General features: G+C 50.4%; 2 protein-coding genes and 1 non-coding gene across 4 annotated transcripts in view; 1 reads left to right on the top strand and 2 right to left on the bottom strand.

Annotated features, from left to right (window-relative positions):
• The window catches only part of S6KL (ribosomal protein S6 kinase like), a 63,579-nt gene that overhangs the window by 2,577 nt on the left and 38,631 nt on the right, over positions 1-22,371 (top strand). The gene's annotated exons all lie outside the window — the stretch shown is intronic.
• TRNAN-GUU (transfer RNA asparagine (anticodon GUU)) lies at positions 101-174 on the bottom strand. The gene has a single exon. It is a non-coding gene; the product is annotated as a tRNA-Asn (tRNA).
• bnb (bangles and beads) lies at positions 3,734-11,080 on the bottom strand. Its single transcript, XM_011151245.3, has 3 exons — positions 10,677-11,080; positions 4,983-5,485; positions 3,734-4,831 (listed from the first exon to the last, which is right to left on the bottom strand). The coding sequence occupies exons 2-3, from the start codon at positions 5,475-5,477 to the stop codon at positions 3,944-3,946; spliced, it is 1,383 nt and encodes a 460-aa protein (XP_011149547.2). The 5' UTR covers positions 5,478-5,485; positions 10,677-11,080; the 3' UTR covers positions 3,734-3,943.

Below are 22,371 nucleotides of genomic sequence, written 5' to 3'. Positions count from 1 at the left end.
AACCAGTTTTTATTTTATAGTTTTAGTATAAATACGCATGCATAATTAGTACATAGTCATTGCATCAATATCATAAAATTACAAATATACAAAAAAGAAACGCCCCCGGGTGGGCTCGAACCACCAACCTTTCGGTTAACAGCCGAACGCGCTAGCCGATTGCGCCACGGAGGCAACTGAGGATGTTTTGCTTTCAAATGCATCTACCGGTATGATCATCTAGCCACTCTATTGTCACAGAACCATATTTACAAATTTTAGTTTAAATCGACTATAATTAACTGAACAAACGGAGGCTTGATTAAACAACCTAAACTGCATGATTCTTTGCAGTCTAAAACTTCACAGCTTAGAGAAAAAAGCATAGAAATGTCAGATGCTTGATTCTGCCTTTAACTTGAGGCTTTGTCGGGCAGATTTGTAATTTAATAATTTTAACTACAAAACCAAGTTTGACGTCGAAGAACGAGAATTGGCGGCGGATTTAATAGCGAAGATCTCATGCGTGTGAAACACAACGGAGGTTGGCTCGACGTTAACGTGATGGTCACATTTAACGTTAAACTTTAGCGCGACGAGAATGTACAATGTGAAACGAAACAATCCCGTTGCGGCGCATTGCAAAACGTCTCCTTCTCTCTTGCACGCCTTGACATTTCGCCGGGTCCACTCACCTTCTGCACCTTGCGCCGTTGTTTGTGTTCTTACTCGGCGCGTCGTCGCGCGATAGAGTTGCTCGCACGCCCTTTGATGAATCGATGCATCGCGCGGCATGTCATGGAGAAATGTCGGCGTGCCACATGCGGATGTTACATTCGCGGGCAATTGCGCGACCGCTCGGGCTCTTGTGCAAGTGCATTCTCTCCGTGGATAGCCGATCCGTCGTGTGGATTCGCATGCGAGAACGGAGGACTTTGTGAGGATAGAGGGCTATGCACATCGTGAATGTGCAGATTAATCTCCAAGCTGTCCTTTTTAATTCTTTGTGACGAGTAATCCTTGGACATATCTTCCCTCCCTTGAGGTATACCGTGCCCTTTGCAAAACTATTGCGTTGCGAGAACTGTGTTCGTCAGAATCTAAACGATTTAATTTAAACGTTCAATCTCCCCACATAATTTTATCTAAACGACGAATTTCATGAATTCATATGATTTTTTGATGCACACTTCCGCTTTCTATTTATATATATCGCTGTGTTTTCTATGTATATCTCTATATTCTACTCTGATTTTATATCGCTCTGTTTGTTATTTTTATATTGCTACTTTTATACTGCCGTTGCAATCGCAATCGATTGCATCTATATGTTGGAACAAACAATCGATATACCCATCGCATAATTATAATTACTCCGCGCGTTTGCAACTGTATTATTTGCGGGGAAAACTTTCGCGCGTATATTTTCCAGCGCGTTCGATGAAAATCGTACGAAAATTCGTACGTTACCTTCGTAGAGCGAGTTCCCCGAGGGAACGTCTAAGATTCGCGCGACACATCTCGTCGAATCTTATTGCGTGCGTAAGCGATTCGTTGGGTGTTATATAAGGGTTAAAGAGTCGCACCGGGGGGATCACCGGCACATCTACTCAATCCGCTGGCGGTGCACGCTCGTTGTGCCTTGTTATTTCGTGTTAGGTGAGTGTGAAGATGTTTATCGGCTGGCGGAAGCCCTCGATTATCATATCTGATATGGCAGCAGGCACCATGTGGTATGGGCCGCGCTGTTGGGAACGTAAGTGCTGCTCTTCGTGACTCACTCGTTAACTTATTACCGCGAGCCCGAGAGCCAGTCGTCGTCGTCTCTGCGACGCTGAAAGCGCGACGTTCTGATTGGAAAATCACGCGACCGCGACACTGTGCGCGCCTTATCGCGCCGTGTTGTATATCGTGCAACGCACGCCGCGATGCGAACTCGAGTCGGACGAATCGCCGGATTTATCGGCGAACCGTTCGCGTATAAAATTCACGCGACTGTCGTTGTCGATACAAACTGAAAAACACATACCACATTCTCAGGTAAACGTTACTTGCTTTCGCAAGTTCGTATACTCGCAAGTCTGTCGTAAGTTCGTCATGATTTAGTCAGATTTGGCTTAAATTCAGCGTTCTGATCAAGAACATTGAATTGAAACAAAACTTCGGATTTGCTCCTCTTGCATAGAATTTACGTTTCTGAATATTTTTTAAAGGAGACAATGCGCTCTTCTGAGCGCACGATGATGAGCTTCTCTAAAACTTCAGTCGAGTGTACTTGATTATTTGTAGGGAAAAAAATTCGTCGTTGCAGATAACCGTTACTTGAGAGAGAAGGAAAATAAACTGATAAACTTTTCTCTCGCGAATATGCCGTCCACGTTTGACGTATGTTCCGCGCGTGCGCTCGCAATTAATATACGACTTTCGTCTTGAGCCTCTTGCGAGCGAGACAGTGCAATGTCGAATATTACATTGCGCTTCAACACAAGCTCCTCTCGAAACTTTCTGCTCTCGAGCAACGAGAATGTTCAGACCTCAACGTCAGGAACGATTAGCGCCGCAAATTATCCGCGCTCCGTGAGGCGCGCTTGACATTTAAACCGAAGCGCACACCGTCCTCGTGCTCGTCCGTGCACGAACTGAGCGGACGCGTGGCAATTACCGCCGTACGTGAGAAGTTTCAGCTCCCCTCGATTCTTTTTCTCCGATTTCGCCGGTCGCGCACTCGCCCACGATTTGGGGAGTGGATGGGCCGTCGGTAACGAGACACGAGAAGTAAACGCCGTCGGGATCTCACAGTAATAATAATAATTATTATTATAACGATGATGAGATAGTAATAATACAAATAATAATATTAATAATAATAGTGATACTGGTACTAAATCGTAATAATAATAATAATAATAATAATAATAATGACACATGTATCTCTAAAGAAGACAGAGTCGAGCTACTTACTAGTTTATCGGGATGGGCTTGTGGGTGTAGTAGTGCGTCATTTTAAGATGAGACGTAGGGAGTCCCCGGGGGATAGGTGGAGGATAGGTGGAGTGGATGGGTGGGTGGGTGGGTGGGTGAAAGATGCTCGGGGACGGAGTTCGTCCCTGCGGACAGATCGCGGTGTCCACAAGGACGAACGGGAATGCCGCTCGCGCGGAGCGGGTCGAGCCGCATTCCGCCTGGGGCACCGCGCGTGTTCCCGTCGCGTCAAGGAACTCGTGAACGAGGGGAACGCGCGTTTCGAGGGTACAAGACGCGCGTATTCGCCCCGTTCGGGCCCTTCGGCGCTCGGCGACACGCGCTCGCCCCATAGGCTCCCCGAGGATGCGCTTACCGGAGATCGTAGTGCGCGTAGTGAGGATCAGACACAACCCTACCACAAAGAGACAAAAAAAAGAAGAAGAAGATCGATCGTGTCGATGGGGTCGCTCGTTCGCGCTTCTCTCATTCACACACTTGCAGAACTTTCACACTTCTTTCTTTCTGGTTCATCGCCGCGCGCTCCTACTCTCGGGCATTCCGACATTCACGCATTCTCTCTCTCTCTCTCTCTCTCTCTCTCCTCTCTCTCTCCTCTCTCTCCTCTCTCCTCTCTCTCTCTCTCTCTCTCTCTCTCTCTCTCTCTCTCTCTCTCTCTCTCTCTCTCTCTCTCTCTCTCTCTCTCTCTCTCTCTCTCTCTCCTCTCTCTCTCTCTCTCTCTCTCTCTCTCTCTCTCTCTCTCTCTCTCTCTCTCTCTCTCTCTCTCTCTCTCTCTCTCTCTCTCTCTCTCGCTCTCGCTCCTGTTGTCTCGCGACGAACTCGTGCACGCGCCCCGGAGGGTTGCTGGAGTGCCGATGCCTGAGCTCGTCCCGATCTCAAGAGGAGCAGTCCTCCTCGTTGTCGATGTTGGTGGTGCTGTTGCTGCTGCTGCTGTTGCTGCCGCTTGAGGTTACTCGTGTCAATCCACCTAGCGCCGGGAGATTTACTGCTCGGGCTTCGGCAGCAGCTCCGCCTTGGTCTGCTCCACCGCCTTGGTGTCCTTCTCTTCGTCGGAGGACTTCTCCTCGCTGGACTCCTTGCTGTCATCGGACTTCTCCTCGGAGGAGTTGGAGCGCTCCTTCACCTCTTTGGCGGCCTCCGGCTGTTGAGCTGGCAACGGCTCCTCGATCGCTGGCAGCGAGTCGGCCTTCGTCGTGTTCCGCTTGGTCTGGCTGGATTCTTGAGCTGGTTGCGCAGGCTCCTTCGCGGCTTCCTCCGCCGGCTGGACCGGCGCCTCGGCGCTCTTCGCCACCTTCTCGGCCTCGGCCGTCGGCTCAGCTACCTTCTCCTCATCCTTGACCTTCTCCTCGACTTTGACGGCTGGCTGCTCGGCCGCCGCGGTTTCCAGCTTCTCGCTCTTCTCGATCTCGCTCTTCTCGGCCGGCTCTTCCACCGGGGTGATCAGTTCCGCCGGGGTCTGCTCAGCTTCGACCGGCGCGGACTTCTCCTGCGGTTGGCTCGCTTCCTGCGCGACCGGGATGGCGGGCACCGAGGCGGGCACCGAGGCGGGCACCGAGACGGGCGCAGCGGCCTCCTCGGCGTCGCGGGTCACGCGCTCCGGCTTGTCCTCGATCTTAGCGTGAGCGGGCGAGTGACCCTCAGACTCCTTCGGCTGCTCGGTGGGTTGCTCGAGCTTCTTCTCCTCGGCGACGGTGGCGGCGACCGCGGGAACTTCCGTTTCCTCTTTCTTCGGCTCCTCTAGCTTCTTTTCCTCTTTCACCTCCTCTTTGGCGATCTCGCCGACGGCCTCGGTCTTCTCGGCGGTGACCGCGGATTTCTCGAGCACTTCCGCCGGCTCCGCGCTCTTGCCCTCAGCGGCTACGTGTTCCTCCTGCAGAACGTGTGTTTTTAATCTTCTACCCGCAGGGTATCGTAGAAAGTATAAGAGAAAAATGAAGAAACAATGGGAAACACTAAATTATTTTGACGCAAGTCGCATGACCATCGAAAGGAAGGAAGTTCGAGAAATCGACAAAACTCACCACTTTCTTCTCGACCGGAGTCTCGGCAGGTTGCTCCTGCGGTGCAGGCTGCACAGACTCCTGAGTCTCGGAAGCCGCTAGTTTCAGGGACTCCTCTTCCTTCTTCTCGTGCTCGGCGGCCAACACTTTGGGTTCTTCCTTCTCCTCGAGGTGCTCCTCAGAGGACTTGGGCTGCGCGGCCTCTTCGGCCACGGCTTTCGGCTGCTCCTCCTTCGTCTCGGCCGGTTGAGCCTCCTCGGAGGACTCGCTGCTCCTCTGCGTGGGCGCGTCCACCGCGGCGGGTTGCTCAGCCGGTGCTTGCGGCTGTGCCGGCGCCGCTTCCGGCGCGCTGCTCTGCACGGCCGTCTCCGTTGACTTCAAAGCCTCCGTCGCGACCTTCTCCTCGAGGGGAACCACCGGAAGCGGCACGTGGCCTTCGTGGTGGTCGGCCAGCGGCATGGCGGCGACCATCTTCAGCCCCAGCAGGCACACCATTGCCACGGTGAACTTTATCATTGTGATATCTGCAAGATATCAGATCGGCTTTTAGGCGCTGCTGCCGCGGCGACTCGCTTTGACGGTGAGGTTAACTCGGTTTCGTTAGGAATATCGCGCGATATTTGTGGAGTTGCTGTCGAAATGTTCCGCGATACGTGAATCGAAGTCGTCGTCGACTGAGAGACGACCGTTGACTCGGTCTTAACAAACTTTCAACAAAGTTCTGTAGCGCTGCGTCGGCTAGACATTGAGACACGCAATCTTCCAGTTAGAAGAACGGAGGTGTTGAATGGCCGAGAGGCATGTATGAATGGACTCGATCGCGGATCGCGGGTAGCTGGCGTTACGAGACGAAAGGACGACGGCTATGATCGCTAATGGGCGGCGAGAAGAGCGCGGAATCGGGACGGGCGGGAGGTCGCGCTGGGTGCCGATGGACCCATCGGTTAACATCGGGGCTGCTGCGAGAGAATCGGCAGGAAGGAGAGGGACGGGTGACATTGAACCGAATGCACCGAATAAGGCGAACGTTATGGAACTAATGACAGGATGCGTGCCCCTCGCGCTTGTTATGCGCGCGTTTCATTCCTCTATGCGCGACACGCGAAAGAAATACACCATGGCGGCTGTCTTGCGCGAATTCCGTGGAAAAGATGCACCGTGAAAAATCGTCATGGAAAACGGCGTACATTGGGGGGAAAATTGAGAGATACATATTTGGTGGGTACTAATGACACACATCTACTCACTGGAAGAAAAATCTTTGATATTTGCAGCTGTAATTGCGTAAAAATTACTGTCAGTAGAAGCGTCTTTTCGTAAACGTTACTATAGTGTCAGTGACGGAATGTGTGCACATTGTAATCAGTACTTTTCTGATAGAAGAACAAGAGTTTAATTTCAGTCAAATTAATCGTTTCTTCCTATCAATGCCTATAAATCTAAATTATTTATACAGAATGAGCAATTGCTATTTTCCGTGAAAAGTTACAATTTTAAGACGATGTATACTTATATGAAAAAAAGTTTCTCAGCGTCAAAATACATATAACAGTGCACAAGTTTTATTAGCACCCACCGAATAAATATTTTTTTTATTTTCTAGATATTTTCTTATCTTTCGATAAACGAGGATCTCCTCGTTTGTGGAAGACATTTGATGGAATCGATAACTTTCGAATTACACGCACAATTACACTGAACCTCGTCGCTAATTAGACTTCAGAGGATGCTTTGTTTTCTTCGTAGTGCTTCTAGTAGATTGTAATAAATGCCGGCTGGGAGGGACTCGTAGCGGTGTTGAGTGTATCGCGATACAGATTGACTTTGAAATACGTAGGACGCGGTTTCACATAATATTCATGCTCGGCAAAGTGCATGAATAATAAATGTACACAACGTGTGACGCAAGTGTTTTGCCCCGCGACCTTACTTGTGCGTCGCAAAACGCGCCGCCACGTCCCAAGCTCGCGCGAGAGAAACACTAGACGAGCATTTTTCATTCGCGCGTGGGCGTGTGTGAAATCGGAGACAAACGACGCGGTATTTACGCGTTATCGACTCAACGCGCTCGATCGGCGATCATTAGCGCTCGAGTTAAGCGTAATCGTCATGACGGAGAAGCAATTCATTCCGACCGCGCGACTAATATCGGCCAATCAATTTTTTCTTATCAACCAACTCGATGGGAAGTCGTCGTCGTCGTCGTCGTCGTCGTCGGAGGAGGAGGAGGAGGTCACGTTGCAATCTCACCTTCGCGCTCAACTATAGATCACTCTTTATGTTCGGGCCTCAACCGCTCTCGAGATTTGTCACGAATTCTCGGCGAAGCGCGATCAAAAGAGGAGAATCAATCATCCCATTCAATGAGAATATTTAATCCGCCAGTTGTAACGCATTCTCGACGAGTCGCGAAATTTCCGCTTCCTCTCGCACCTCGCGGACGACAGTAGCGTCGTCGGTCGCGCGCCTCGTGGAAAATGTCCGGTGGTCGCGGCAAACCGGAATGCATCGCTGGCTGCGAGACTCACAGGAGAGTCGAGAGCGGAGCGAAGGATGGCGAGAGAGCGAAGTGGCGACGAAAACGGGAACAACGAAGGCGTAAGTCAGGACAGTGAACGGGCGGTGGCGGCGGCGGCGGCGGCGGCGGCGGGGGCGGAGGCGGGAGGGGGTAGCAAAACGATCCAGTTTTTTACAGCGCGAGTTCGCGTTTGGCGATGCAATTGCAGCCAGCGGTTGCAACGATCGTTCTTGCGAAGCCGGCGGCCCACCCGCCCGTTTCCCTTCTCGCCGCGATATCACCGATATCGGCCAGGAGCACCTTGTGCCGCGGTCGAGAAAGTGAGAATCGAGCTCGCCGACGCACACTTTCGACCCTCCTTATTGTGTGATACAAATTGCAACTCGCTCGCTCGCGCTCGCTCGCGTTAGCTACAACAGTGGCCGCTCGCGTCAACGCGCGCAGAAATGCCTCTCCGGCTGTGTGATTTCGCACAAGGCCGACTCGCGCGCGCGCGAACGTCACCGGGACTCGCCTGTGTGTGTAATGACGGGACGGGGAGAATCGTGAAATTTCGTCGTCTCGAGCTGACGTTTCGTCGTCCAAATATATTTTCGTGAAATCACGCGCGCGAACGCGCGGATGTAATTGCACCGGATACACACACGCGCGCGCGCGCGCCCGTCATCGCAATAGGCTTAATTGCGAGTTAATTCACCAGGAGGCATGGGCCGTCGGTTTATTGTTCGTGCATCACGGACGTTTCGTTAATTATTTCCTATATATGGCATTACGTGAGAACGTACTCGTCGATGCGTGTGCATGGCGACGTCGGCGGTTTCGCGAGTTCGACGTAACGCTCTTCCGTTGTGCGCAATCCTCGAAGGGACTGAACGAACGCGACGGGGGCGAGTGGGGTGGGGCGGGAGAGAAGAAATGAAGAAATTGCGGGAACGTCAGAATCGACGACGAATTCCCGACGCGGTGGAAGATGAAGCTGAGGCCGCTAATCGCGCCGCGAATGCCGACACAAAGGCGACACAGGTCGATAGACGCAGGAAATGCCTGTGAAAGATGATGGACGTCGATTACCTCATCAAGATCATCAGAGATGTAATAATGGTACCACAAAGAAGTCGCGCGCCATCAAGCGCTCCAACGTCAATGATTATAGCCTTCTCTCTCTCTCTCTCTCTCTCTCTCTCTCTCTCCCCCCCTCTCCCTCTCTCCCTCTCCTCTCTTTCTCTTTCTCTCTTTCTCCTCACTCGCGCCTGTCGAGATTACAGCATATTGAAAGAGCGAGGCTCCGCTCTGAAACTTCTTCGTGCGATCTAAACTCGCGAAATCCGTCCGTGTGCTGCTGTTCCGAATTCGCGGGACTCGCTCGCGAGTGGGTGACGAAATCCGCTCGTCCGACCTGAGCGCGCCGTGATCTACTTGGACGCTGGGCGACGAGTGATGAACAGGGACGAATTAGGGACGTGGATCGACGCCGGTGCGTCGGTTGCGAGAAGAAAGCTGCAGGGAGACACCGTCGTTCGGCGACCTCGAGCCGACGGCGCAGGTACTCTCCGCAGATTGACAGATTAAGCCGGCTAATTAAGGGTCCCCCGTGAGAGGCAACGCGAAATTACGCAAGTGCGCGCGCGCGGTTGCTCCTTGAGAAATCTACAAATTATGTATACCGCCACCGCCGACGGCGACGACGACGACGACGACGACGACGACGTGAGACGAAGTAAAGCGCATTTTGCACGCGAGTGACTTGCGTCCTCTCGCTTCGACCTCTCGGCACTGGGCTCCTTTTCCTGCGAAACGCGACAAGCGTTGCCGAGTTGCCCATGAATTTAATCCCTCTTTATTAACATAGAACAACAAGAAGCTCGTCTCTCCCTCTCCCTCTGTTTCTCGCTCGCGTTGGAATTCACACCGCGATAATTAACAATTCGTGCAACGACGACGCGTGCGGTCGGCGGCGTCGCGACGCGGCTCTTTGACGTGACGAATCGTTTCTCATTCTCTCTCGAGAGAGAGACTCAGTCTCTGAGATTACGTTCTCTCTGATAAAAATGAGCTACGTACGAATTAGAAGCGCGAGGATATTGCGACAGCTCAATGCATCGTCTGCGATAAGCGATCAGAAGTCGAGGCGTTTATTTATCTTCGTCGTCGTCGTCGTCGTTGTCGTCGTCGTCGTTTCGAAAATCCCGCTGCGTGCCGCGCCCCGACTAATTGAACGAATGCCAGCGGACGGCGAACAATGGCATTATCGCGCTCCACTTTCAAAAGTCTGTCTCTATTGCCGCGGCAAGACTCTCGCGGTATCGAGTCCTACGCATATTGCGAAAGAAGTGCAAGCAGCTAGCCGCGAGACTCGAGAAAAGTCCTCCGCACACACAGGCGCGAGTCTAACGATCATTTCGAGTTAACCAACCGCGTCTGTCGACCGCACTTGTCACTCCAACTCGAGACCTCGTCGAGCGGCTGGACTGTCGCCCGGTGGGTCCGTCACGTTTGGTCTTACCTATGTCTCTCCCTCCGAGAGTTTTGTCCACAGGCTGATTCTCGTTATCCGTCTAGTCGCCGGCAGACAGGAGTCCGTCGTTTCCGTCAATTTTTTGCTTATGTCAAAATGATTGCGATGTGAGTCGAGGCTCGGTGGATATTGTGAATATTCCAACGCGAAGGAAGTTTTGACGGAGAATCGACGGACTCTCCCGTCTGCCGTCGTCGCTTGGATAGATAGTGAGAAGCAGGCGGAGGAAGCGTGAAAACGTCTTTGGCGGTGTGAAATAAGCAGTTAGATCTTTGTGAGACTTTGCCGGGATTTCTTTTTCGATATGAGGCTCGATCTGTCTCGGTATCAGATTTTAGCTTGGTCGAAAATCAACACGATTGAGCGAAGAGGTCTCGTCGGGACTAATAAAGTGCGTGCTGGACCACCGGACGCAGACTCGAGTCTGGTTCTCGCGGTGTCAACGTCCGATTTCGCTGCTACGACATACGACTGACGTTCGACGAAGAAATTCATGTCCTATGTCGACTATGAGACAGGTGTCTCGGAAAAACCTGGCGGGACCGGCTAAATCCGTGAACTCGACGAATGACTTTGTCATCACGACCGTCGCGAGAAATCAACGTCTCGAGACGGAGTTTCTTCGGTTGAGAAGAGGTCCGGTCTCTCGCGAATACTCAGCGTAAAGAAAAAAGGTACTCACGTTTTGTTCTCTCCTCCGTAATCGAGAAACTCTTGCCAGACGAGTCGGCGTCGGGCACGGCGGTCTCTTCCTCGACTCCTCTTGCTCTCCTCTCTTTTTCTCTCTCTCTCTCTCTCTCTCTCTCTCTCTTTCTCTCTACCTCTCTTTCTGTCAAATCGGCTCTCACCGGTTCGCGCGAACTGTCGGTCGGCGCGATTGATCGGAGTGCGAAGAACGAATAAAGATGGACTCGAGGAGAGACGCGGGGGGTTCTGCTTCCCTCTCTCTCTCTCTCTCTTTCTCTTTCTCTTTCTCTCTTCTTTCTCTATGTATCTTTCTTTTTTCGCGCGCGTGCAATTAGGCTCGTTTGCGAAGGACCGTTGGCGATCGGGATGAAGGTTGGGTCGTGTGTCGAGATGGAATCGCCGGGGCCCCGCTTATATACCCATTTACCCACCCGTGCTGGCCGCCAGGATCGTGCAAGGGGGCCCCGACCCTCCTCGCCTGAGCCACCGGGAGGGGCCCCTCTTTTAGTCTTCTCTTCGCCGCCCTTCTTGGACTCTACCTATCTTATCCTCCCTCCTTGTCCTCCACCTCCTCCTCTCTCTTTCTCTTCCTCCTACACCGCTCCCTCGTTCTTGCCGCCTCTCTCTCTCTCTCTCTCTCTCTCGCTCTCGCTCGTTCTCGCTCGCTCGCTCGCTTCTGCCTCGCGGCTCGCTTGCCAATTCCATCGCTCTTTTCCGTTCCGGCTCACGCTGTCTACGCCCGGTGCGCCTCGTGATCCCTATGAGATTTTCGATGTCGGGTTCACGGATTCGCGGCGTGGCTCTCGTGTTGCTGACCCACTGCTGTCACGCCTTGGGCGAGCTTGGGCTTTTTGTCCATCGTAATCGCGCACCAAGTATGCCGCGTCGAACGGATGCGAGAATCGCGGCGGAGGATCATGAGGATGGCCTCGGTGCGAGGCAATGGGAAACTCGAGGGATGAGTTGGAGACATTTTTGCAGGAACGTCATCTGTAGAATTTGATAAATGTTGCACAAACTCGTTTTAGCGATCGGTACTACATACCGTCCAACTTGCTGGACTAGTCATCGCCGAGGACGGACACACCTGCGGAGCTAGCGTACACCGGCATGATGTGTCGCGTTTGTGTTTTAAAAGCATTCATTTGGGACCATTCAATATGTCGAGCGGAAGTGCAATGGCAGGGCTGACCAGGCTGTGGCAGAGCTCGAGCGACCTTGAGTACATTTAAAGGGATCAATCGACCGTTTATTCTCTCTCTCTCTCTCTCTCTCTCTGCGGCGAACAACTGCTTCGAAAAGGAAGCCAACTACAAATCACTCTCTATTCTTCGCTGAACAGGACGACAGGGGTTCTCTCGAGCAAAAAATAATTATAGAGGCGAAAGATTTTCCTGTACGTACGTATCGCACTCTATCTCATTCTGAAGAGAGAATTTACTTGTTTCTTCGGTTTAACCGATAAATTTGTTCGGGTCCGAACAATATCTCTCAGCGATTCTTAAGCTATACTCGAGGCAACATGTATTGGCCGATCAAACCGTGTGTTGGTTCTTCCGCATCGCGAACGACCTTTCCTTCTCATCTGAGGACGGATCTTCGTCGTCATCTAAAATTCACATCGCCCGTACTTACGTGTCTTTCTCTCATTCGCCACGGAGGCGCTTACCTCAATGAGCGTAAACGAATCGTCTCGCGCGTGTTCGACATACCTAAATGCCCGAAAGTGCGCAAACAATGTCCGTTTTGTTCTTTATTGTCAAGTGGCTGGATCATCGTAATTTTCGTACGCTACATGCCCGGAAGCGGCGAATTTCTTGCCAGCTCTTTTCATCCGCGGGAGGCTCCTCATCAGGAGTCCTCTGTCGCGCTGGGATGCTAAAACTTTGCACTTTATGCGCGCCGCGAATACGTCGCGCTGCTCGATAAATCGCGTACGCGACTAGGTAAATTGTTCATCTTCTTCGCCGCTGTGACTCATCGAGCTGTTCCTCGATGAGTCGCACACGTGTGCTGCTATATACGCGCCGATGCGTGTATAGCATGGCCGCTATTATGTAAACCGTCGGTTTACGTATCGTTCCCGACTCGTACGCGTCGACACACGACGGCGACTGCTCGATTGGAAATTGCTCATCCGCCGGAATGTCGATACACAGCCGAATAATAATCATCGCTGCCGGGGTGCACCGCTACCTGTTCCCGCCGAAGGTCGCCGTTAATCGGAGTTGTCAAACTAGTTTTAATTGAGTCTCGCGCGTCTTGTTGGTCAAAGTTAAATTCATTCGTTCCTCGTAGGGCTTTAATAGGTCTCAACTTGAATAATTTTCGCGTGGGTGTAGCTGGCGACCAGCATCTGAAGTAAAATGTGTATATTTTATTAGTCATGAATATATAATACTACAGAGAGATATGCAAAGGGAATTCGACGAATTTCCGGTAGAAATAATAGATAATGCTATCTTAATAGCACTATGAAAAATTAAAGTTTTCTTTCATCCGAAGAACCATCCGTTACATTCACACTTGGTTTTCGTGATCGACACGCCTGTAAGTAATTAAGTATCTTTGCAATCTCGCTCGCGCGATAATCTCCAGGCTTATCCACGTCGAGATCGATGACCTCACCTTGCTCGCTCGCTCGCTAGCTAGATAGCTAGCGAGCTATCTAGCTATCTCGATTGCAGGCGCATTGTAAGCGAATTAGTCTGCGGGGAAACAATATATCTAAATGGTAGAAGCTCCTCCACCTTTATACGCATCAGATAACTTCCTGGTGTGGTACTGTTATCAAACAAGGAAGAAAAATCAACAAATTACAGTGAAAAACGTTATGTCGGAATTAAGCGCAGTTGATGTCATTTCTTGAGAATTTTTCGTTTAATGAAATATTATTCAACTTATTTCAAATCATTTTTACTTTCATATTATTTATTAAAATGATGTATACATATATTTATTAGGATAATAATACTTTAATACGCGAAATATATTAAAAGTATCAAAAGGATTTAACAAATATTTTCCCACAGATATAAATAAATAAATAGGTTTTTGCTGTTGCGCTCGCTTCGGAAATCTCGCTCCGTTAATTCCAAGCTTTTTGCCATTAAGCGCTAAGAATAGAAGTCTGTCCGCGGGTGAACGTGTAACATTCTTCGGCTTATCAGCACTCTTCTCGGTATATCGTTTTGTATCATACTGGGATACTCTCTTCCTGGATACTCGTAGTTGTTGAAACAGCGAGCAGGTTGCTCCTGCTGCTGCTGTTGCCGCTGCTTTACAACCGGCGATTTCCAACCGTTACGTACCGTTACAATAATGCGCTTTTATTAAGCTGTCGTCCGCGAAGAAATAGGCTCTCTAACACGCTCGTACACGTTAGATTGTACCTCGCATCCACGCGTCCATCGAGCTCGGAATCGCTCGCTCTTTGTTTCGCTCGCCAATTATCCGGCAAATTGTGAATCGACTTCCTCTAAACGACAGTTTGCTCGATGGCGGAGACCGGTTGCGACTTTGTCATTTTCCAAATCGGACGTTTAATCGTTTCCTTTTAGAACTCCGTTCGAATAAATGGCGTATTGATTCACCGTGCACAATACAATCTCTTTATTGTCCGTTTATCTCGCTGCAGCTTTGTATCTAGGAGTTGTTTGCAGGATCCTTTTAGTTTATCTCATGCTATATTCCGACTATTCTCCGGGAAGAGTGAGGAAAGAAAAATAGCTGTACTTCTCCGAAGCTTACTAATTTTATTCGTTCATAAGATTGCATAAAAGGAGATCGTAATAGCAGATAGGCCGCTGGAAGTCCTGGTACGATTCGTGTGTATGGTATAATTATCGCGATGCCGATGATTGCGGCATAATCACGTCCCTCCGAGAAAAAAGTGCGATGTTTTTATGACGTTCTAGGCGCCGCTCGTTCCACGTTGTCTCTTTAACGACACCAATTGCGAACCACGTCCGGCTCCGCCGCGTGTCACGTGGAAGCGTGTTCTCGCGAATTTTGTATATTAATTCCTTAGAGTGTGTCTTTATACGAGAACACGCGACGAGCGGCGATGCCGTGTGCACGCGCAAGGCTAAGAGAGCGCAAATATTCTATTTAAATTATTCAATCGGGACAAGGATAATGAGCGGCACGAGGAAGCGGTAATTAGAAGCGTAGGAAAAATCGAAAATCTCTCCGAAGGATCGCGGGCCTTCGAGAGTCGTGTAAACATTCCCAGCGTGCGGCCATTTCTTTTTTCCTTTACGAGGCAGTCCTAAAAAGTGAGAGTCGACATTGAACGCGTGCGTAAGCAAGGCGGGCCGTCGCGATTGCGCGCGCGTTGCGTTAAACATGTCGCTCCATCTCTCGCAATCTCGAGACGAGAAGGAGAAGAACAACGCGGGAGCACAGAGGAACGCGACTACGTCGTCGTATCTTCACCCGTAGCTCCTAAATCGTGCAAGAGCGAAAGTCCGTGGCGATTGCGAGAGAACGGAGTCGAAGATTTGCATTCCTCGCGCCGCGCAAGGATTCGTCTCGCGCTGGCACAAGGAGAGGCGCACTAAGGAAAGACCACGCGAAATTCCCGTTAAATCGATCCGCCGCGCCACTTTGCTCCTTCGTCCTGTTATCCGTTCATCCCCGTGCACAATGCTGATTGGCACAGACGCGATTTTTCACAGTCCAGCACGCGCATCAAGGACGGCCCGCGCGAGCGCGAGCGCGTCTCACGAGTCGGATCTTTATTGCCGTGTATAAAAAAAGAGACAGAGAGAGAGAGAGAGAGAGAGAGAGAGAGAGAGAGAGAGAAGGCGCGACGTGCGCACTTGACTTTCCTCAGGTACGGCGATTTCGTTATCCTTCGACGCGACCGGCGTTTCCCGCGCGTAGCGGGAAGCTTGTAGGAGGAAGCAGTCGCGAAGTAGCCGGAAAATTCTCCTCGATCACATGCTTGATTCGTCGACGACGACGATCGAATTCAGAAAAATCGCTTGGGTCAAGTTTTCCTCTTCTTACGATCTTCGTTTCTCGTCTGAAAGAAAACAAAATGTTGACGATATTTTCTTCCCGCGAGAAAATGAAAATTTCATGCGAGCGGTTTTCACGAACTCGATCAATCAGCCGCAATCAGTCGAGGAAAATTTTTCGCCAAACTTTAGCCAAACTTTCGTTTTATTGTCACGTTAATTCAACTATTGTCAATTCAACTAATTCAACAATAATTTTCTCTCACTCTCACAAGCAGTAATTTTTTTCAATTTATCTTTTCCTTTTTGTTTTTTATTTTGTTTATTATCATCATCCATCGTTCCGAAAGGATATCTCCCTTCTTTAGCCTTTCGAGACGCGTCTGACGAATTTCTTCAGCTTTTACCCTCGATACAAGCGACAGGTCTCAACTGTGCAGTAACAAGTACAATTCTTATTTATGGTCTTTCGCGTATTTCAGTAACAGCGGTAATAAATAAGATCTCACTTGTCTCGCTCCATTTTCGGCTGTTCGATTTTTCGACAAGTTATTCCCCTGCACGGTTGACTTATGACAGCCCCAAGTATTTCGTCCTCAGCGGAGTCGCGCTCGCGCGAGGTGTGCGAGGTACCTCCTTCAGAGGTATCTCGCGCACACTCCAAGGGTTGATGAATCAAACAAAAAAAAAAAACAGATAAAAATAACAAATCGCGGCTCGACGACGAGAGTTTCAGCAACACCGCGACGCCGAGGACACCGCCGCGCCGGCGAGCGCCGATGGTCGCGCACCTGTCGTTACCGCGCCGCGAACGATCCGTAACAATCGCCTGTAACGTCGTAACATTTACGCGGCACGTTATGAACGTTACTCATGCTTCTTTAACGACGCTCAGCTCGCGCTAATTTGAGAACACGCGCGTGACCCCGCGCGCTCGCGCATGAGCAAGGATGTGCGCAAGATGACCGCTGGTTATTACGACGAATTCTCGTAAACCGACTTCTTGAAGCGCACGTCTGCGAGACGGTCGGAGTGTCCGTGCGGGTCCTTGGCAAATCGATCTGCGTCGCGCTTTATTATATTTATCGTTAGGAGCGCCCCTCATCCGCTGCGCGCCGCGCTTGGCTTTCAGTTATCGTGATCGCGCACGGAGTTTTTCATTTATTCCGAGAGAATCTGCCGCGAGCGGCCGATTGGAGGGTCGATTCCTTTTTACGGTCGCCATTAATCCGCCCGACCGCCAGTCGACACGTATATCATACGGCTGAATGACTTACAAGGCTCCGATGTGCGCGCAACGCACCTCGCGTACGTCGTCGCTGCATAATTCCCGCGGTGACTCGCGGAATGAGAAAGAGAGAGAGAGGGAGAAGGAGACGCACATACGTTTCTTCATTCACCTTTGGCAATCATGCGCTCGCGCGAGTTCGATTAACGACCGGTGATTCTCGTTTAATCGCGGTGAATCACTGCCGCTCGCCGGTTGTGTATAGCTGCTGGGTAACGCCAATCATTAAAGCGCTCATCGTATCGTCAGATCCACGTGTCCTTCGCGCGTGCAACGCTCCGCGTCGCGCGAGCGCGCTCTTCAAGTGGCTCGCGCTTATTCGTCCGCGTCTTCAGCTTTCCTCAAAAGTCGCCCGCGATCTGCTCCCATGCGTCCCATGGTGCAAGCGCGTTTCGCCCGCGAAGAAAGTCGCGAAATCGATCTCTCCCCTCGCCAGGAGCCAGGAAGAGAGACGTCGAAGAGAGAGTCAGAGGAAGACGGAGAGACAGAGAGAGAGAGAGAGAGAGAGAGAGAGAGAGAGAGAGAGAGAGAGAGAGAGAGAGAGAGAGATGTCAGTGGCCGAGAATGCTTCTCTGCGCTTCGCGTAATATCTTCCTCTCCCTCTCCTTCTTCCTCTTTCCGTAGCACCTTGTTTGCGATCTTGCGCATCTTGTGCTCGCGAGGAAATGAAAAATTGAGAAACGGCGAAGTGAAACGCCCTACGCGCTGCTTCCTCGACGATTGAGAAAGAGAGAGAGAGAGAGAAGTAGCCTAGCGCGACTCAAGCTTCTTCCTCGAGCGTCGCTGCATTGTTTACGCGGGACAAACCCTCTCGGTATCGCTCTTTCTTCGTGACCGGATGAATTATGGAGATTAGGCGAGAGACTAAGTTAAGAGAGATCGTTTAAAGTGTCGCCCGATATCGCCGTGGAATTCCGCAGCTCGGTTGTTGCTATAGCAACAGAGGATTCAGGTCGCACAATATAGAAAAGGGGAAGAGCAAGAAGGGTGGAAGAGACGATGTAGACTGAAGAAGAAGAAGACGACGAAGACTTGAGCGAGGAGGTGCTCCAACGTTTAGGCAGGTCCAGTCGACCTTGACTGCTTGACTCCTAATTTTATACCGAAGTGAATCCGGTTTTCATGGCGGCGGTGTCCGCACTTCGGGGTTGCAGCTGGCTCGCCGAAATGTTCTGTCGTCGTCGTTTGCATTCTCGTTGATGAAAGAAACAATTATCCCCTCGCGTTGGAATGACTGACGTCTCTGTCAGGAAAACGGATGTCAGAAAAATTAGGACTGTCCATAATTAGGCAATCCGCCTTATGAGCGAATATTTCAATCAATCAGTTATGAATCAGTTATCAATCAGTTTGAATATGTTTCCTTTGAGGCTTTGGAGTAGATCGGAAGCACTCTTCGGAGTGGAGAATTCGCTCTAAATGAGATAAAGGCCACTCTACTTTTTCGAGCAAATTTCACCCCAAGAAGGGCTTTAAACGAGACAAAATATGTGCTTTTCTTTCTGTCGATCGTCAAGTTGAACAAGCGTGCATGTTCCATGCATTAAACGTCAACGCAAGTTGACTCTTCAGGGTCTCTTCGTAATAAAACTGCTGCCGTTATTGATGACTGTAATTTTCGCTCGATATGTACGCCTTTTAAAATGCAACGATACGAGACCATTACGCATCGATTACGAAATAATGGCGATGCATGCAACCCAGATAGCAGCGGTCCTGGCGCGTCCTGTCGACCGAAAGAGTCAGCCTCTTCGTTTTGTCGCATTCTCTTCCTCCTTCGCCTCTCATGCCTCCCTGACCCACAAATCGAGCGACAGTCGAAGAGAGCTCCTTTCATTCCTCCCGTCTTCTTTTCGCTCGCCTCTTTCTTTCTTTCTTTCTTTCTTTCTTTCTTCCTTCCTTCCCTCCGCCGCGACGAGCGATGTCGCACACGCGATCCCATTATCCAAGAATAGCCGTGGGTTTCTAATTTTGCGAATCGACCGGCGGAGAGCAGTTCCCGGTGTGGCGGTCGCACTTTTAGCGACAGGTACGGTAAATGGTCCCCGCCGGTTCTCGTGCAATGCACATCGTGCCGCAAACATTACACAGTATTATGGCGCGGATCGTGTAACGTTATGATTATCTCGCAAAGAGCCCAAGGTCCGTCGCTTCTCATCCACCGCGCGGCGCTGTAATTGTTCTTGCATTCGACGCCGGTGCATCGCATCGCATCGCATCGCATCGCATCGCATCGCGTTGCGTCGCGGCGCATCGCGAAATCCACCAGATTCGCGCGCGCACGTTGTCTTCTTTTTCCCTTTTTGTTGTTCTGTCCCTCTTCTGCATTCATCTTATGAGAAAATGTGGATCGATGGCAAGTAGGTAGGCGAGTGGCTGTCTATTTTCACGACGAGAGGATCGCTCTATTACATATTTTTTATTTATTTATTTATCCATATTCATTTTAAATTTATTTTACTTTTTATTCTAAATTTTATATATTATTAATTAGAACAAATTTCAAGTAAAATCAAAAACTATAGTATGCATGTATACATATAAAATAATGAAAATTTATATATTATAAAAATATATTATATATGTATATAATTTAGAGTCAAAACACATTTTTAGAATAAATGTAGAGTCGTATCAGCTGATTTATTAACGAAAAAAGATGGAATTGTCCCAAATTGGGTTATTCATAAATCTTTCGATGAATTAGAGAGAATATATTTCTCTAACGATCGACTACATCAGAATCGCTTTACAGTTTCAAGTAAAAGTATTCACTCAACGAGATATAGAATTTACTCTGTAGTGAAAAATCACTCGAATTCAAGTGACTTGGCGATCATTTTACTTTCCGAGTGCCACTTTGCTCCAAGAAATTCCAAGAGTAATGCATGCTTTTGTTCTCTCTGAACGTCAATTTGAATAAACGCGTACATCCCGTCACGATATCAGGATTATAGGAAACGTCCAGGTAGCCCTAGACCGGACATAATTCGGTGGTCCGCAGGCGAGCGATATCCTCGCGAGTAATCAATCCCGCAGTCTCCACAAGCTGAGCAGGCTTTTATCCTTGCCTCGGGCGTCGGAGAACGGAAGCGAGCGCACGGACACGTCGAGACCGGCGCCGTCGACAAATAGATCGCGCATTCGCAGGTGATAATCTCGCCTCGGGTCGCCGATGCGAGGCATGAAGAGGGAAGAGGAAGACGCCAAGCGGCGCAGGGAAGAAGGATCTCTGAACTCCGTAGCGCTCTCGCGGAGGAGCTCCTGGCCGGCGGTGTAAGCTATTTTCAGCCGGCTCTCTTCTCTATAGTCCCTCCCCTCGTAGCTGGCCTACGTGCTGTTCCTTTTGCCAGCAGCAACGACGTCGTTGCGGCAGCCCAGCAGCAACAGCAACAGCATTAGCCGGTACGCTAGAGGCCTGCAGACGACGGGACGGGGCCCGGGAACGGGTTGCCGTTCAGGTTTTGCTGCAGGGGATCGTTAAGATAATCGCCGCTATCCTCATCCTAACTTAGCCTTAGCCGTACGATATATTCATGTCTCGCTGAGCCCGACTCTCTCTCTCTCTCTCTTTCGTCTTTTTTCTACATCTTCCTCTCTTTCTTTCTAACTTTCACCGCTCTCTTGCTCCTCTTCCCTTCCTTTCCCTTGAACGTCCATCCTCTTATCGGCCTCCTTTTTACGCTTTTTCTTGGTCTATTCCGATGCGCCTTCATTCACATCGCTATGCGGTCTTTTTCCTGGTCGCGGTTAACTCGTCCGATTTCACGATCTGATCCCACGCGATCGGTGGCTCGCGAGCGCGCCGCATACCACGATTGTCGTCGACGCGTGATACGGTATGACACGTAGACTTTGTTTCAATAGGCGATCGATAGGGATGCGCTTTCTCGGCCCCGAGCGAGAGAGGATATTATTTGAGAAAATTATTCGCGATAATGCGCGGAACGCGTCGTATAATTTTCTATGTCTCGGAAGGACGGTCGTCCGAGCCCGCGTCGAGGATCGCTCATCGATAATCCGAGTAACCTTCACCTCGTCCATCGATCGTTGATAATTGTTTTCAGACAGGTGCTGTCTCGCACGCACCGGCGAGCACGCCGGCGCGGCGCGGCGTACGCGTACGAAACGACTTCTGAGTAGCGTCATTGTCATCCTTCGGCGCTTTTTTTCCTCCTTATCTGTCCTCCGCGAGCATCGTGTGATTTCATCTCTATTGCACGTCTATTATCGTTATTGGAAAAAAAAAAAGGGAAAGAAAGAACCAACGCCAAGGATGATTCGGTGATACGAATGAGCGCGCATCTCCATATTTATGTGTCGCGCGCCGCTGGTATCCTTATTTCTCACACAGTCATAATTCCGATTTATCTCTCGAGAAGTGCGTGCGTGAGTCTTGCAACTCCTCCGAGCGACAATTTGCATTTTCCGCGGTTGACCTACGGCTGTCTGAAAGACACCATTTTGAATCACCCATCCGTTATAAAAAATAAAGTTGATAATAAACGAATTACTCTACTGACGCGCAATCAACGGTAGATTGATATTGACCGCAAAATCCATAAGTGAAACAAGAGATGGGGGAGGAGGGGGCACGACCTCTCAAGAAATTAATCAAACATTTCGCGGACGCGTGGATTTTACGTTGAAAAAATTGCTTGAAGCAACGCGACAATGAACGCGTCCGCGGCCTGAAAGGAACAGAACGCCCGGCTCTCGTCGTCGAATCTGCCGCATAAGAAGAACTAGACCTCCTCCGAGCGAAACGTGCTCGGCTCGGCTTCATTGTCGCGCTAACTCAACCCAATCTTCCTCCCATCGTGCGTGTCGAAGATGATAATATTAGAAATATCCCGAATTATCCGAATTAGTGTGTTATCAGCGATCCTAGAGAGCGGTCCTCAGTCCGCCTCTGCGCCTCTCGTGATCCAAGCGAAGCGAGCGTTCCCATCGGCGCGCACATTCTCCTGCGAGCCGACGACGCCGTCGAATCGGGAAACCACTCGTCGAGGCGACTTTCGTCAATGGCGTGGCATTTCATCGGTTTGTCCGATCCTAATCATCCCGGGCCTGCCGGCGACAGTCCCTCGCCGTAAGTCGCGGGGAGCCGCAAGGACGCGGAGGTGCGACCGGTCGTCGTCGCCTGCCGCTCGGCGAGCCGGTCGGTCGTGCGCGCTCGTGTATAATGCGTTACACAGGTATTACAGGTATTATCCGTATTACACGTATTACGAGTATTATACGGACGTACGTGCGACCTCGAGAGAACAGGCCTGCATGACGGCTTCTTCTTTCTCCGATTCCCTCCTCCCCGCGACTCTCTCCCTTCCCTCACTCTTTCTCTCTCTCTTTCTTCTCTCTCTCTCTCTCTCTCTCTCTCTCTCTCTCTCTCTCTCTCTCTCTCGATCTCGTCCTCCCCAGCAGCCTCTCTCACACTC

This window comes from Harpegnathos saltator, unplaced genomic scaffold (genome assembly GCF_003227715.2).
Source record: "Harpegnathos saltator strain DR-91 unplaced genomic scaffold, Hsal_v8.6 scaffold39, whole genome shotgun sequence".
NCBI lineage: Eukaryota > Metazoa > Arthropoda > Insecta > Hymenoptera > Formicidae > Harpegnathos > Harpegnathos saltator.
The sequence above is the reverse complement of the archived record's forward strand: the minus strand, read 5'-3'. Positions and strand labels throughout refer to the sequence as shown.

Excerpts from the sequence above, each read along its gene's own strand:
- bnb (XM_011151245.3), bottom strand. The coding sequence starts at position 5,477 with ATGATAAAGTTCACCGTGGCAATGGTGTGCCTGCTGGGGCTGAAGATG. Across the intron at positions 4,832-4,982 it reads CTCCGGTCGAGAAGAAAGTG|GAGGAACACGTAGCCGCTGA; the intron begins GTGAGTTTTGTC and ends CACGTTCTGCAG.